A 14,124-nucleotide genomic window follows, 5' to 3' on the forward strand; every position below is an offset into this window, starting at 1 on the left:
AAATTATCTTCTGGGACACACACAGGTAGCCCAGGGATGAATATCGGTTTCTAAACCATCAATCAGCCCCACACCTCTAGTAGACCAGTAGGGATCTGAACAGATTGGAAACACAAGCAAATTATAAACCCCCTTGTCCAATTTTGGTAGCGTGGACGGAATGGCAGGCTTATCCCTGCAAGCTCGTGGATCGTTGGTTAGTTGCAACACAGTGAAAATACAATTATTACTCAGTGATAAAAGGGATTGTCTAGTAAAGGTTGTATAAAAAATATCTAATTTATTATCACAACAGAAAGTTATAGCACACTACAAAATACAACCCACCCTTTAAAGGAATGCAGAGGACAGACAGTTTCAAAGAATGAAAATGGATGCATTCTGGATACTGGCAGGAGGGTAGTCAGTAAAGTAATTAATCAAAATAGTTCAAGGACACTTGCTTTCAGCAGAAACTGAGCAATGGATTGTAAAATGTCACTAGGGGCCTTCGGAGAAGGACCAGTGGAACAGAACCACAATGTATGTTGTGATTGAAAAAGTTATTGGTGCTGGGTCGAGTCTGTTTCAGGGCAATTTACAGCTCCTGCAGCAGACTTCAAGATGGGAGACAGCTGCAGGTATCAGACGGCAGGCAGTTCGGCGAGCAAGGCGGGACAGACAGCTGCCGGCTGGCGTACACCGCAGCTTGGGGTCAGGAAGTGTTGTCTAAGTGCTGGTTGGTGGGTCTGAAGTCCTGGTCGAGGAATCTCAGACGTTAGCGACTGTGGCATAACAACAGTCAACAGTGCAGTCGGTTGCAGCTCGAGGGGCTCGAAAATATCTTTTAAGGCGGACATTGGCTGATGGTTGTCGATGCACTCCTCCTAGCTTCATCACTGTGCTCATGTCGTCCTTTAAGGCAGACAGCCCAAAACAGAGGAGAGTGTTGCAGGCAAAAGCCTTGTCCTTGGTTTGGTTCAGAGACTCTCTGGCACCTCCCACCTAGGAAGCTTGCTTGCAAAGTCTAGCAGGGCACGCTTTGTGCTGGCTGGGTACCGGTTCTGGAGCTGCTGGTGGGTCCTCTGGATTCATTATCTCCTTCTGTTCCCTGGGAGATGTTTAGGGGAGGGATCTTGCTTCCCTCTTTGGAAATCCTGGCCTTCCTTCACTGGCGGAAGCTGTAAGGCAGACTGTGCCCTCAGCCAGGGTCCAAATGAGTTCTTCTTGTTACTTCTAGCAAAGTCTTCAGATGATCTGCCAAAAAAGGGGCTCAACCCTTTTTAAAGCCAAATGGGCCCCAGTGATTGGTGTAGGCTAAGCCTACCTTAATGAACCAATCCTGGGTCCCCACCAACAATCTCCTGTATGGGTGAGGTCATAACCAGAGTGCTTTGCAACAGAAAAGTTAAAAGGGTGAAAGCACGGAATACTAAATCCCACCCATCTTCCTGTCGGTTGTGGATCAAAGGGTCTCTCTAGTTAATTGAGCGCCCTCTGGTAGCTGATTAAAGCGGCAGGTCAATCTTGAAGCTGCGGCGGGACCAGATGTTTGGTCTCCGCCAAACCACAGACCCCTACCTTCTGAATGGGGTCCACCTGTGAGAATGACTACTGTAAATACATAGTCCCAGACATGAGCGGTCACTGTTCTTGATGCTGAGGTTTCTGTCTCCTTTGTTCACCTATGCAGCCAGGCCCCAAGTGGCTCTGTTTGAAGTGTACTCTATTAGTATGCTAATTATGTTAATCACTGCCACCATTCTGCAGTGTTTACACACACGGACTGGGCAGATCCAGGGAGCATTTGATAGTTAATTAGGCGGGCCATGGCAGGAGGAAGGTTTTGTCCTCCTCCTTCTGAGATGCCTTGATGTACTCCTGGCTGTCACATCCCAACTAAATGTGACAGGGGGAATGGCGCCTGTCGATATTGTGCCCACCCAGAGTGCACGGGTCTATGTGTATGTCGTGGTAGTGAGCATAGGAAAATGTGTGCAGATTAGCCCCACACATTTTCCGGAGGTTGGTCTACCATCATTCAATTTCATTTTAAATTTCAAAAAAGCCGAGCGCACACCGACCATGCGGATGGTCGAATTCCTCGGAGTCGTGAATAGATCAAAATAGGCATTAAAAATAAAACACTGCTCTGAATTAATGTACAGACTCTGAACACACAGAATGCTATCCTTTGAATGAGTTCTCATAGCTTTGCAGCGAGGCGCGGACTGGTCTATAGGGCAATAGGTCCATGGCCGAACTAAAAATGCAAACTGCTGGTGTGGGCCAGTTTTTTGTTCAAAGTGGGTCCATTTTTTGGCCAATGTAGGCCAGTTTGATGAGTTACTTCATTGTACGGCTAGAAGCTTTGACCAGTGTTGCTGAATACATTATTCTTTAAAATGTGCAATTTGCATCACATTTTATCAAATAATTAATTGCCCCTTGGTTACTATTCAAACAGTGTCACAAAAGGAAGGAATTGCCATTTGCAACGGTGGGCCACTTTTTCATTGGTGCCCGAAGCCATTTTATGGCCAAATCCGACCCCGTTCGTAGCCTATGGTCTGTTTTCCTGTGGCGTTGGACAAGGCTCTGCCAAGCATCACCTATCGAGTGTTTACACACATGCTTAGCTGCCTCCGGGCGATGGACACGAGGCTGTAAATAGTCTTCCATCGAACTGCAAAGAAGGTCTTCTTCCGGAGTTATCAGCCAAAATGCCATATTTACTCGTCGGGATGCTGAAGCATGCCGAACATTAACAATGGACGCAAAGACTTAAGCATATCGACTACCAGAAAGTTCCATGTTTGGCTACTGTGGGAACCTGAAGCTTGAATTTCTGAGGCATTCGGAAAGCTCAAAAGGTTTGATTCAAAACCAATTTGCAATTTTCTGTTACTGGGTTGTTTTCTTGATCTCTCTTTTTTTCACTTATATATTTGGTGCCTTTTTCTTATTCTGTATTAAAAATTGTTCAGCCTGCTAGTGTTCCCTTGCATGTGTCTCACTTCTTGGATGTCAGTTATAATAAATAGTACTAGTTTATCTATATTCCCGGTTCATTCTCAATGTAATTATCTCCTCTCTATGCGGTTATTCTAGGTTGAATGTAAATGCATTATTGAAAAGAATATTAATCCTGCGATTCTGCATGTCAAAAGCAGACAAGCCTTATTTTGTTTGGTACTCTGAGTCCCACGGGCATGTTGGCGCGTTACAAAAAATAAAATAAATAAATAAATAAATCCGTCTAGGCGGCTTTATGTTGGTCATATGTTAAAAATAACCCTTTTAAGCATCTGCTCATTTTCGAAGGTGGCACTCAAGAGCCCTCCAATTTTCACAAGTATGTTACTTTGTGTGATTAAATGAAATGTAATTTCAAATTATACAGACAATGCGAGACATGAGCAAAGCCATGCAAAGAGGCTCTGCTCTTCTATAAAATGTTATCACAATCCAATTCAGCGGATTAAACTCCTTTTTATGATATTACTCAGCGAATGCATTGAGAGAACGAAACACGTGTACTATCAGGGGAGGTGCTCCTTGAAATGTCAGGGCTACCTGGTGGCCCAAAAAGCTTCGGATTTACAGGGAATTAATAACCCAAATTATACTGCGTGTTCCACCTGTTCATGCAAGGCGAGATTAGGGTAGTCGAAATATAATGCCAACTCTAATTAAATCAGGAAAATAAACACCAAAGGGCAGTTAAATGTCAGGAATTAATGTGTTGTTTATGAGAGCTCCAGTCTATTCCTAAAAATGTAGCATTTTTTAGGAGGGAGTTTTGAAACGGAGTAAAAACTAAGTGCCTGATTTACAAAAAAAATGTCAATGGGACTTTCCCATGTGAACATTTTTTGTAAAGTGTGTTATTTAAACAATATGCCCCGAGCGGCGGGGGCTTTACCGAGTCAGGTTATGCCCCGGGGCCCATAGTTATAGGCCCGAGAAAGCGAGGGCCTTAACCAATGCCCCGGGGCATTACCTGACTCAGTAATGCCCCCGCCGTGATGGGGCATATTGCTATTAGTACCCCAGCCCGCAAGACATTTTTTTCTGTCCCAAAAGGCTGCAGAGTTTCGGAACAGAAAAAAAAAAAATGACAAGAGAAAATAGCCGCCGGGGAAGGAAAAACAGAGTCCGTTTTCCTTTGCCATGGTGGCCATCTGGATGGACGCGCTGGGAACACTTCTGTTCCCAGCGCACCCGCTCCCGAAAAAATAAAGATAAGAAGGTAAGTGGGGTTGTGAGGGCGAGGGAGTAGGAAAAAGGGAGGGGGAAAAAAAGAAGAAAAAAAAACATAACTGATTCCCCGGCGGGGGACGATGGCAGCCTCCAGCCGCGTGAAGCCTCGGAGCGGGGATGGCTTTGCTTGGAGCCACCTCATTGGCTGAGGGGCTGCCACGCCTTCCCGCTGTGGACAAAGCAGGGAAATGCCAGCCGAGGTATTATCGGCCGGGTAACGACCCAACGAGAGCCAATCAGAATGTGTTTTACATTCTGCTTGACTCTCACCGGGTACTAATGATATATGCATACTATCCATAGGTTTAGAGTCGCTCTTCTGATGAGTTAAACTTGTCATATGTACAACACAGTTGCGCTGTCTTGTGGCTGGGCAGAAACAGCACTTGCGTATTCCAGCACACGAGGCCCAGATGGGACAGTGGCTATGTAATGTTATTTTAGAAATCTTTCACCCTGCGCCAGACCACCGCCGTATGGCAATCAATACCACCACCACACTTATGTTATGACACCTTCGGACTTCCTCTGCAACCCCACGCACTCCTTAGTGCACTCCAGCAGATGAGCGCTTCAACTTTCAAAGACTCTTTATGAGTTTGGTCACTTTCTCGAAGTCTATTTAAACACGTTAGGGGTTTCTTTTCAAACGTTAGGGGTTTCTTTTCAAACTTATAAGCCAGTATTAACAAATATAACTAAAGTAATACTTTTTAACTACTGCAAAGCTTGTGTACAAGCATACCACAGATGCCGGATATCAAAAGGAACAGAGCTCACACTGTCAATATCTCCAGAAACACAAAGGCTGGGTCCACTGCACCTCTTTTTAATTAGTTGTCTGAACAATGGGAGGTTAGCTCAGGGGCAACATGCTCACCTTGTAAGCAAGACGACACGCAGCAACACAGGTTTGATCCCCGGGTCCGTGGTTAGAAACCTCTGGGTATTAAGCGCCTTATGAATAACCTATCATAACAATGCAAAGCAGGCACAGCAAACTGATAGGTTTGGGCTCGATTTCATCAAAGGATGGTAGCCACCAAACGCAGCACTGCATCGCGTGCCCATGCATTTTAGAGAAATATTTTAGTTTAAAACGTGATAGTATATTACTCTTATTATGTCTTCAGATCGGACAAGGCCAAAAAGAGATGCTGCAGCCACTGATTGAGAACCCTCCAAACTGATCGAGCCCCTGAAAGTGGGCTCCCAAAATAAATGAGCACCCGAAACGGAGCAGGGCTCACAAAGGGGGCAATGCCAAACGCAAGCACACTTCCCGAGTTAAAACTGTGAGTGCCCTATAACGGGTGCAGCCCCCTACCCTTGCCCAATGGTCTTCAGGGGCATTGCACTGTCTAAAAGTTAAGTGTCTGGCAAGGGGGACCCCCATGAAGAAAGAGTGTGCGAGTGTTCGAGGGGGCCAGGGTGGAGTGGGTGTATATTTTCTGTTGGCAGCTACATATCTCTTCTATGCACCAAAATATTCCCACTCTTATCCCCATGGCCGTTGTCACTCTGTGGCATACTCCTTTTCCAGAAGATTCCGTGGCATGGCGTGTCACTCATTAGTACCCGGCGAGGGCGCAATCAGAATGAAAGAGCCATTCTGATTGGCCCTCACCGAGTCGTTACCAGGCCGGGAATCCCTCCATCGGGATTCCACGGCCTTTGTCCCCGGCGGGGGGGCGTGGCAACCCCTCAGCCAATGAGGAGGCTCGAAGCAGGGCCATCCCCGCTGCGAGCCTCCCCAAGGCTGAGAGGCTACCTTCGCCCCCTGCCGGGGACAGAGGTAAGGCCGCCGGGGACAGTGGTAAGGCTTTTTTTTTTCTTCCCTCCCTCCTCTCCCTCCTCTCCCCACCCCACTTCCCTGCTATGCCTTGGTCCCTGGCAGGGGATGATGAAAGCCTCCAGCCATCCCCGCTCCGAGCCTCCACACAGCTGGAGACTTCCATCGTCCCCCGCCGGGGACCCAGGTACGTTTTTTTTTTCTTTTTTTTCCCCTTTCCCCTCCCTTCCGCCCTCCCAACCCCACTTATCTTCTTTTTTTCTGGGAGCGGACACGCTGGAAACGCTTCTGTTTCCAGCGCGTCCGCTCCCGATGGCCGCCATGGAAAGGGAAATACGGACTCCGTTTTCCCTTTCCATGGCAGCCATTTTCTTTGACGTCTTTTTTTTTTTTTCCGGGCCAGGGTACTAATAGCTATATGCCCCTCGCAGCGGGGGCATTACCGACTCTGGTAATGCCCTGGGGCCTTCGTTAAGGCCCTCGCTTCGCTCGGGGCATATAACTATGGGCCCCGGGGCATCACCTGAGTCGGTAATGCCCCAGCCGCTCGGGGCATATTTCTTAATTATGCATGTCTGCAGGTCCGCTCTGCCTGTTGGACTCACCAAATATTGAACTACTTACTTATTTCTTAGCAAATTATGGTGCACCTGCTGCCCAGGGGTTTGAGGTGTAAAATCAGAAACAGTGGTACTCTGACTTTCGGTAGGATGAGCGGGGGGTGGGTCAGGAAATAGTCGAACTAGCAGTTTACTGGCAGTCTTCATCAGAGCAAAATAGATAAACAGATTCCTTGGCAAACAGAGGAGCATTTAACAATCACAGACGTGCTTCCGCCTGACTAGGGCTTGTTAGAAGTGTAATGTAAAAAGTATCCACTAAATGAATATCCCAGACAGGCATGACACCTCAATCCCCACCGCCGCGCCCCATAGCCTTCAATGTTATTCATGGGAGCCTGGGGCATCTTGGGGACTGGGATTGAGGGGCGTGGGTGAGGTCAGAATATCTACACTGTTCTTCCGGGTACAGAGCCTATTTATACATAGTCGTAAGTATGCAACAAACTGAACAAGTTACCAAGTACACCCTGCAATTATTACTATCTAATGTTCCTAACAATGTCAGGCAAAAAAACATGTTATTTTTTGTATTCGTTTGTATTGCGCTGAAAACCCGCAGGCATTGGGGCGCAGGGAAAATTAACACAATGGATACGAACGTGGAAGGCAGGACAGATAGGCACAAAAGAAAGAAGAAGCGGTAGGCAAGAAAACTGTCTAAAAGAGAAATGTACTAATTACTTGAAAAGGAAGGTTTTCAGGGATTTTGAAAATGATTGGCAATCTCCCTTCAAACTAATCACTGGAGGCAGAGAGTGCCAGAAGTTTGATACTTTGATGGGAAAAGACCTTCCCAGGCCCCTTACACATCTAAAAAGTCGTAACAGAAACCTGCAGTTGATTAGAGGAGCGTAAAGGTCTGCTTGGGTTATAGAGGAGCGTAAAGGTCTGCTTGGGTTATAACGAGCAATCAAAGATCTGAGGCATGCAGGGGCGGACCCAGAAACGCAACAATGGATCATGGTGCATACCTTGAAGTTTATGCTCTCCTGTATTGGAAGCCAGTGGAGATCCCTCCTGTGCTCAGATAGATTTGCCCTTCTGGGGACTTTCTAAACGATACGCACTGCGTCATTCTGGAGGGTTTGACTTTTTTTCAGATTGTGTTGTGAAGCTCCGATCAGCAGTGCATTGCAGTAGTCCAGCCTTGATAAGATAGTTGCCCGGGCAATGAGTGCACAGTTCTTCTCTGAAATGTATGGTCGGATGTTCTTAAGCAGGCGGAGATGAGAAATACGGCTCTGGCTCATCTGTTTGACATGGGCATCAGCTTCAGTGAAGACTCCAGCTGAATGCCCAGCATTTCCACTTTGCCTGGGACCGTGATAATACTGCTCCCAATTTGAAACAATACTGTTTGATAATACTGCTCCCATGTTGGAACAACTCTCTCTGTATCCCAGGAGCAGGGTAAAGTGAAATGTATAACCCAGATCTAAACATTCTGTAGTTGTAAGGACACTAACGGGTAAAGGTGTTTGCCTGCTTGAAGGAAGAAGAGGCATGCTTTTTGGAAATCCTAGATAGTAATGGTACAGTGTCCTAACCTCTCGGGTAAGACTGCTAAACATAACGTTTCAGAACTAGTTTTCGCTACGGTTTCAGGTGAAATATGGGGTTGTTGGAAATTAGGTGGTTATTATATACGTGGGTGTTGCAAAGCCCTTCTGAACAGTACCTCTAAACTGTGAATTGCAGCATCAAATGGGATTGTGGATCACCTATTCAAATTGCTTGGAAAAAAAGGTAATTGTTAATTTTGATAGGGTTTTAATTAGGCAATATGACCTGAGGATGGGGGCCATTACCAGTCGGGTAATACCGCCAGGGCCATATTTAGAAGCCCGACCGAAGCAAGGGTTTTAACAGTGCCATTAGCGTAATATTGCCACTAGTACCGCCGGCTGTCGAGTCGAGAAAAAACGATGCTGCATCAGTTTCTCGACTCGCAAGAAAAAAATGGCACCATGGATAGGGAGAAGGGACTACAACTAGTCCCTTCTCCCTATCCATGGCAGCCATTCAGGTGAATGGAGAAAAAAAGTAAGCAAACAAAATGGCCACAATGGAACAGGTAGAAGGGTCTACAAGTAGTCCCTTCTCCCTTTCCATGGCAGCCCGTCACGGAAGGAACCCAGGAGCCGCGGCGGTGGCGGTGAAGCAGAGGCTTCAGAGCCTTCTCAGCGAGGTAAGGTCCAGGCGAGGGCCAATGAGCTTGCTTGTAATACGCTCATCAAACCTTGCCGGGTACTAATGGCAAACATTTTGAGCACAGTCAAGCACCTCGTGGATGCCTACCAGGTACTGTATTTGTTCCAATGCTTTATAACATCTTCATAAATTGGCCCACTTCTTAGAGGCATTCGCCCATGTCTCACCTTGCCCCAGAAGCTCAATGTCTCTAGAGCTCTGGTCCTCTCCAGGCTGGATTACTGTAACAACCTCTTCCTCAACCTGCCTCATTCTTCACTCCGTCCTCTTCAACTAATCCAGAATAGGGCCGCAAGACTTTTCCTTGGCCTTAAGTTCAGGCACCAAATCTCCACAGCTCTAAAATCTCTCCACTGGCTTCTGGCTGTTACAAGGATCAAATTCAAGACCCTTTGCATCATACACAAGGCTGTTTGGGGCTTGGAAACACACTGCCTGCAGCTCTCTCTTTCTAAATACTCTCCTTCCATATTCCTTCAATCTTTTTGCTTCAACTCTCTGCTGATCAAGCATTTCTACACGCAGAGAGCTGGGGCAGAGCTCTCTCCTCATCTGGCTCCCTCCTCTGGAACAGTCTCCCTCTCTCTCTCCATCTTGAAATGGACCACCTCAAGTTCCGCAAACAATTCAAGACCTTTATTTTCTCCTCCTTCCCTCTCCCCATTCCATGCTAACCATCTCCAGTATCGCTAAGATTGGTGGCCTGATCCCTCAAGAGTCCAATAAGGTCCATGTCAGGACTGGGGCACTTGGGGGAGTTACTGGGACAATGGGGCAAGTAGCAGCCCCTATTGGGGCCTTTGGGAGAGCTGGAGAAGCCCTAAGATGCCCTGCCAAGTTTTTCAGGCGTGTTCGCCATCCTTTCTGCAGGTACAAGACCCAGGGAAGGAGAACCACCCGGAAACTACATTACCCAGCAGGCCGTGTGCTACACAAGCCTGCTGGGGGAAGAAGGACCGCGCCCGCACTTGTGCGCATGCGCGAGCCGCACCCTGGAAGCATCGCCCGCAATCCTGGCTATCAGCGAGCGAAGACGTGTTCCCCGCGAGCTCCTGGAGGCACGCCTACACGGGGCGCCCACCCGCCTGCATCCATACCCCAGGCCCTGCGTACACTAAAAAGCAAAGTAGAAGCCTATTCGATTTGGGGACAGCTGATTCTTCGTTGGAAGGGAGAAGCGCTATGCGCCACCGGGGAATGTTAACTGTTACTGCCTAGAGTCACGAAAACCATAGGAGGTGCAACCGAAGCATGTCAACCCTTGTATGATATGCATGACTAATTCTTCCCTGATTACAATAGCGGTGAAGTAACCGCACCAGTAACCCAGTTTTTAACCCCTCAGGGAACGTTCTACGGAACGGCTTTTCGCACGCACGTGTACTGACTTTACTTTGCTCATTTCAGCTGCAAAACATAACGAACCAGTGTGACGGCGCAGTTGCCCATCAACACGAAAAGGCCAGAGGACCTTGAAACTCACACAGAAGCCAAATCTAAGTGTATTTGCACACTGAGTGCACATTGTTTGTTGTTATCCTCGCATGGGGTAATGTGGGGGATCTATTGCCTTGCAAGGTTGGGGCATGCCTACATGAGGTAATGTGGGGAATCTGTCACTGTGCTAATGGGGGGTCTTGCCTACATGAAGCAATGTGGGAAGGGTGCTAGAGCTGCCTGTGTTTAAAGGTGTTTAGCCAAGTGTTGGTGTAAAAACGTAACTGCCGAGGCAGATACTGGTTAGAGGCTCCAGTACAAATGCCTCCAACTAAAGAGGACACAGAGTGTTAGTGGAGTGACTGTGGAGTGAGTGTGCAAGGGCGGAGTCACTTCCACTGGAGCAGGAGTTGAGGAGCATGTTTCCCTAAGTCCTCCTACCCATCCATTATATTTCCCTAAACCTCTTTCCTGTCACCCTGAACTCCCTCTACCTATCCACTCATCGGACCCTAACCCTCTTTCCCAGAGGGTTGCGGTGGCCTGCGGTTCTAACATCCCAGGTGCCAAAACCCAATGGGGAGGTAGGTGTTTGTGCTGCCTCTGCGCCAGTCAAGAGGATCAAGAACCTGACAGTCCAGGCCTTCTGCACAATCACCTACAGAAGTCCCCCACTCCCGCACTGCCCTCAGGGCCCACACATGCCTGTTGGGTCATCTCGGATGGTTTGCCCCGCCGCAGCAAGGATGGTTGTAGCTCTCAACCTAGCTCTGCCACAATGACCAGCGTTGGGCATCTGTTCCTCCCCTGTCACATGCTCGGGCTTGACTGCCAACCTAAAAGCCTCAGCAACCAGTGTGAAATCTATTTGGGTGTTGTGTTTAGATCCAGCCTCTGCTTCTGGCTGAAATCGGTTCTTCCTGAATGGTCCTATGGCTGTCCTTGGTAAGAGACCATTGGCCAGATGCCCAAATCCCAAACATGAATTCTTCACGTCACCTCAGTGGCTTCATGCTTTCTTCTCCCAAACCACCACCCCAGGGAACCATTGAAGCTCCTCAGCGTCCACATAGGCCTGCAGTGCAATCCTGGGTAGATCAAGTGTGTTGGTTCTGTGACATTGTCTTTGCATGCAAGTAATTACATACATTGTATAAACATGTCACATTCATAGTTAGGAGTGGACCTGCTCCTACAGAGTGCAACAGAGGAAACATTTCATACATCTAAATGTGCCCAAGAAAAGAGGTTTAGTATGAGTCATAGAGGAGGAGTTTTACAGGGAGAACATTTACACTATAGACACTGGTCGCTGTAGAGGCAGAGTTAGGTGCTTTGGTCAGGGTTTTTAATGCCACGCTGGGGGTATTCATAGAGAGGCATGGCACTGCTTGGTACTAATTTCATATTAAATGTTAGGACTAAACCATACAATATTGTTAGGGCAGATTAGCAGCATAGCAATAGTTAGTCAGATGAGGGGCTCTGTGGGCCAACTACATTTATCATTTATATATAGTTGACTTATAAGGTGGCCTCTGTGGCGCGGGAGAGCATCTCATTACGCTGCAGTCATCTGGACGTTTGAGAATCTGAGTTATATAATCATAGTACAATCAGCAATGGAATTGCATTTAAATCCGGAGTGAGATTCACATACAATTTGTCTTAACAGTGACCCCTGCAAAGTGATGATTACCCATTTGACAAGACCATATCGTACACACATGGCCCAACCAGCGGATGCAATTCCACCCAAGTCGGAAACAAGGCCTGCCTGGATACTTTTTTATGGCAGCATTTAAACTGTGTCCTGTTTTAATCAAAAGCATGTGTAAGATAATGGCACCTCTGACTAAGAGTGCACTCCGAACACGAGATCATTATTCATCCCATGGCCACTGAAAGAAAGCTAGAGTCAATGCACAGTGCTGCTTCCATGACCAACCGGAAGGGTTTTAATTATGCATATATATTATCCCTTCATTAGGTACCCAGTGCTAGAGCGAAGAAAGTACAATACAAGTCGAATATTGAAAAACAGGCATGACTGAACGATAAAGTCAACCCTGAAGAGCAGCTATACTCGGGCCACGTGTCTCTGCATGAGAAACTAAGTAAGCTACTTGAAAACTAAAGGGGCAGAGCATTTAACTAAATGTAGTGCCACTTTCCAAATAAAGCTAGACCTCGGCTCCAAAGGCTCCAATTGAAATAGAGCATATTCTATTCCGTGAAGAGTCAAGAGGTTGCAAAAATGGCGCCGGAGAGAGTAAAAGAAAGACTAATGAAGAAAGACGACGGATAACTGAGAACCAGAGAAAGTAACTTACTGCACGGATGTCCCAGGACTTTTACTTCATCGATCGCAAGGTATCCCGGCTGCCCAGACGTCTCCACTTCAAAAAAGACCTACAAATAATAAGAAACCTTTTCTTAATGTGTTAAATTCAGACAACATGTATACGTTACGCAAATTCATATATACAGATACATTTCTTGCAAAGATGACAAAAGAAAGAGTATTGGACAGGTTCCTGTCGTGAATATCATCAAGGTGTTTGTTAAGTCAGTAGGACTGACGCTGAAAACAACCATACATCGAAAAATATGCAGAGAACCAAAAGCACAATTAAATATTCAGGTAAGACGATTGAGACAGAAAATGTGCCTGCTTTTTATTTTATTGAGGAGGGCATGTGTGTGTATGGGGGCGTGGTAATGGTCCCACACTGTGCATTGTAACAGACTGCTTATGTACCGAAAAGGTGCAGCCTTAAGAAACGTTCTGAAACATGGCTTGATTTCTGGGAGACGTGGGCGTTTATTGATTTTAAAGTACCGTTATCACCAAAAATGATCACAAACTTGATTTCCATTAGCACGTTTTCATATAAAATGTTTGCATAAAGAAGTTCTGTGATACAGTTTGTTTCCAAGTCAAACTTACATGCATCTGTTTGCAGCCTTATCGTTGAGGCCGAAAGTCTCATTACTACCCGGCGATAGTCAATCAGAATGTAACAAACATTCTGATTGGCCCTCACTGGGACTTTACCCGACCGGGAATCCCTCGGCCGGGATTCCTTTCCCTTGTTCCCGGCGGGAGGCGTGGCAGCCCCTCAGCCAGTGAGGAGGCTCGAAAACAGGGCAATCCCCGCTCCGAGCCTCCACACGGCTGGAGGTTGCCATCCTTCCCCGCCATGGATTCAGGTACGTTTTTTCCTTCTTCCTCCTCCATCCCCTGCAAACAATCCCCTCCCAGCCCTCCCAACCCCACTTACCTTCTTATTTCTCCTTTTTCAGGAACGAATGTGCTGGGAACACTTTTGTGCCCCACCCCCCGAGTTTGCTCCCGATGGCCGCCATGGAAAGGGAAAAAGGACTCCGGTTTTATTACCGAGACAGGTAATGCCCCGGGGCCTTTGCTAAGGCCCTTGCTTTGCTTGGGCCTGTAACTATGGGCCCGGGGGCATTACCTGACTCAGTAATGCCCCTGCGGCAAGGGGCTTTTTGCTTAATTATGGGTGCCTTGTTATGTAGTGCATATTTCATATAATTTAGGGACAGTGTGACAATGAGGCAAAACAGGCGGGTTGAAGGAACTAAGATGCTGGTCTTTATTCAGACTTAACAAAAATAAATGCTGATTGGAAAAATTCAAAGTTCTTTTTCCAGCATCCTTCTGGGTGTTCTTTTTGTGGAGCAATGGTTTTCCTCTGTTTTCTTGTAGGGTACGCTGTAAGGACTTCTGGCAGTCTTCTTTCTCCTAGTCCTCATACGCCAAGGCACTTCTTGTAGTTCCGGAATCCAGGTCTG

General features: G+C 47.1%; 1 protein-coding gene across 15 annotated transcripts in view; it reads right to left on the minus strand.

Annotated features, from left to right (window-relative positions):
* PTPRM (protein tyrosine phosphatase receptor type M) overlaps positions 1-14,124 on the minus strand; it is a 2,094,608-nt gene that overhangs the window by 1,413,723 nt on the left and 666,761 nt on the right. For all 15 annotated transcript variants that reach the window (XM_069620757.1, XM_069620755.1, XM_069620756.1 and 12 more), the window contains exon 4: positions 12,639-12,717. In XM_069620757.1, coding sequence (XP_069476858.1) covers positions 12,639-12,717 — 79 coding nt within the window. The remainder of the gene's footprint in view (positions 1-12,638; positions 12,718-14,124) is intronic.

The sequence above is a fragment of the Ambystoma mexicanum genome, chromosome 5q, assembly GCF_040938575.1.
Source record: "Ambystoma mexicanum isolate Mex_15411 chromosome 5q, UKY_AmexF1_1, whole genome shotgun sequence".
NCBI classification, from domain to species: Eukaryota; Metazoa; Chordata; class Amphibia; order Caudata; family Ambystomatidae; genus Ambystoma; species Ambystoma mexicanum.